The 2,990-nt window shown below is 39.0% G+C and overlaps 1 protein-coding gene across 1 annotated transcript in view; it reads right to left on the reverse strand.

Annotated features, from left to right (window-relative positions):
* The window catches only part of ttc23 (tetratricopeptide repeat domain 23), a 27,915-nt gene that overhangs the window by 20,929 nt on the left and 3,996 nt on the right, over positions 1–2,990 (reverse strand). Inside the window, exons 2-5 of the mRNA XM_015046949.1 lie at positions 2,683–2,836; positions 2,336–2,459; positions 1,510–1,669; positions 1,285–1,410 (exon numbers count right to left, since the gene is read on the reverse strand). Coding sequence (XP_014902435.1) covers positions 1,285–1,410; positions 1,510–1,669; positions 2,336–2,459; positions 2,683–2,836 — 564 coding nt within the window. The remainder of the gene's footprint in view (positions 1–1,284; positions 1,411–1,509; positions 1,670–2,335; positions 2,460–2,682; positions 2,837–2,990) is intronic.

Genomic DNA, 2,990 nt, shown 5'->3' on the forward strand with positions numbered 1-2,990 from the left:
AACTAAAAATTTAATAAAATACAAAAAAAAAAAAAAAAAAAAAACACAGACAAGCTTTGTGAGGTTTAACAGATTCAAAAATAAAGATGGAAGCCAAATCCAAACAAACAAGCAGAACGCATTATTAGTCATTAAATACAAAAGCAGCAACCCACCCAAAAGCATCTGCAAACACCAGAAACCAAAGCTTGAGGAAAATTCAAGTTTAGTTCAAGAGAATGTGAAATACAAACATCTATGCCACACAACTCACCAAACACGCCTGTCAACTTGCAGTAGTATACTGCCATCTAGTGGCTAAACAAACTATATACCTGTGTATATTTTTAGTTGTTAATAAAGGGTCGCAATTACATGCATCAAAAACTAATGTGATTGTACATATTTATTTTAACCTATTTTGACCTAAACCTTCCACTGGATTTGAAATTTGTTTTACTAACCATTGTGTGAGGTTTAACTTAACTTAAACCAATAGTATTAACTTAATGCATAAGCAATTTACCATTTTTCAGGACACCTATAAAATATACAGTAGTTCATATTATACACATACGGTAGGTAATTATAAAAAAAAAGGTTTTAATATTAAAGTGTAATTAACCCCCTTCTGAAAGCAAATTCCCATCCCTGGCCAAGAAACATGGCTGAGTGTGAGGGGATGAGCAGAGGGGGCGAGTAGAGCTGTGATGAGGACAAAAGAAGCACTGTTATCAACTTATTCTCCTTGTTATATTTATTGATTTTTCAGACAACTCTAGTCACTGTTTTTTTTTTTCAAAATAGTGATAAATAGTTAGAGCACAGGAGTCCTATTCCAGTCCGTGTCCACATTGCAATAAATCTCATATTGGTACAGCTGAGTAAAGGTTATTGATCAATGCTTGCCAGTCGCCATCGCAATGCTGCTACGCCAACTCCTGACTTGCCAGAGGATGGCTGGGGGCAAAAGAGGTGGGGAGGGATAGAGTGTTGTGTTGTACCAATCTGTACCGCTGCAACCAGCATGAAAATTCAAGAGCCTAAGAACCGTTTGACCAAGGAGGCAAGCAGTGAGACGGTTTTAGGTCAAATAATGCAGAACTGTAGAAACATGTCAAAAATCGCACAGAAACATAAAGATAGAACCCCAAATAATTTATCAGCAAAAGTTGATTTGGGGAGGAGTTTCACTTTAACATTTTTTATTTTAATGTATAAGCTAGCTACAACTGTTTTTTTTATATTCTCCAGCCAAAAAAAAAAAAACTACACACGTATATGCTTCTCTTCTCTATCTCGTACCTGCGTAGACCACTGGTGATGTCCAGCTGAGCCTCTATCTTCTCTTCCAGGTTCATAACACCATGTTGATAAAGCTCCATCAGAACTTTATCTGCCTCCTGGAAAGATGAGACTGCCTCCTCCAAAGTTAAAAGGTCAAGTTCTTTTTGAATTTTTTATTTGAGTTTACTTTTACCATACAGTTTTTTTTAATTATTGACCTCCTAGAATTTTATTAAAGGATATTTGTCTGTAAGAAGTGAAGCCCCTCCCTTTGTGAGGTGCACACTTAGACGGCATGCGAGGACCTCAAGCTTTTCATCTTCGCTGTAGGCCGAGACGGAGGAGCGAAAAAGAAGCAACTCTTTGGCAACTGCCAAGTGCTCCAGGGCTTGTAGTCCCCAACCTAATAACAAAGCACAAGTAATTCTGGTATTAAAAATAAACTGATATTATTGATAATAATTAATAGGAAACAAAAAACACAAGTTGACAAATTATTTGATAATCAGACAGGAACATCATCATAATGTGTAAAAAAAAAGCTTCATGTGAAATGTTTTTCTCCATCCATCCATCCATCTTCTTCTGCTTATCCAGGGTCGGGTCGCGGGGGCAGCAGCTTCAGAAGGGAGGCCCAGACTTCCCTCTCCCCAGCCACTTCTTCCAGCTCCTCCAGGGGAACCCCAAGGCGTTCCCAGGACAGCTGAGAGACATAGTACCTCCAGCGTGTCCTGGGTCTTCCCTGGGGCCTCCTACCGGTGTGACGTGCCCAAAACACCTCACCAGGGAGGCGTCCAGGAGGCATCCTTACCAGATGCCCGAGCCACCTCAACTGGCTCCTCTCGACGTGGAGGAGCAGCGGCTCTACTCTGAGTCCCTCCCGGATGACCGAGCTTCTCACCCTAGTGATAGTTTAAGGTTGTACGGATAGCTTTTCGCATAATAAATAAAATAATTTAAAAACTGCTTTGCGCATTTATTCATGCAACCAAAAACAGAAAAAAAAAAATAAAAAAAAAATCTGTGGGATGCAAACACTCTTTTGCTGCACTGATACAAAAGGTATTACCTTTGAATTGAAAGTATGCTTTAGCCAGCCTGGCATGAGCCTGTGCGAGTTTTAACTGTTTCTCCCCACACACAAGTTGGGTCAGAGCCACACATCGCACCAAGTCCCGGATGCATGCATCAAACTGAACACACAGAGTTGAACAATGTTAGAGCCATTTGTCTAATTCACCAAACATGATGAAAAATGTGTCAGTCATAACAGTCAGATTTTCTTTTTCCTTTAACATACCTATATGAAAAAAGAAAAGAACTCACCTTATTTCTTTAGATTTATTTTCTACATCATATATATATATATATATATATATATATATATATATATATATATATATATATATATGTTACCTTCTGGTTGTCCTCGTTCAACTGAGCTCGACAGCTAAAGTGTTTGAGTTTTTCTTCTGGAGGCATCATCAAAAACTCATCCCCGTCATATTTTACTTCTGTAGGTCTGTCGAAGAATCGACCACTGTTGGTACTTTCATTACTCTCAAGGGACCTAAATGTTTGGTGGAAGAAAACACATTTGCACTACAATGCTATTTCTGGACTGGAATAGTTTTTGTGTGTGTGTGTGTGTGTGTGTGTGTGGGGGGGGGGGGGGGGGGGGGGTTTTTTTTTTTTTTTTTAAAAGAAAAAAGGGGCCCCCAAAA

The sequence above is a fragment of the Poecilia latipinna genome, unplaced genomic scaffold (assembly GCF_001443285.1).
Source record: "Poecilia latipinna isolate Pla-1442-1.1 unplaced genomic scaffold, P_latipinna-1.0 Scaffold799, whole genome shotgun sequence".
NCBI classification, from domain to species: domain Eukaryota; kingdom Metazoa; phylum Chordata; class Actinopteri; order Cyprinodontiformes; family Poeciliidae; genus Poecilia; species Poecilia latipinna.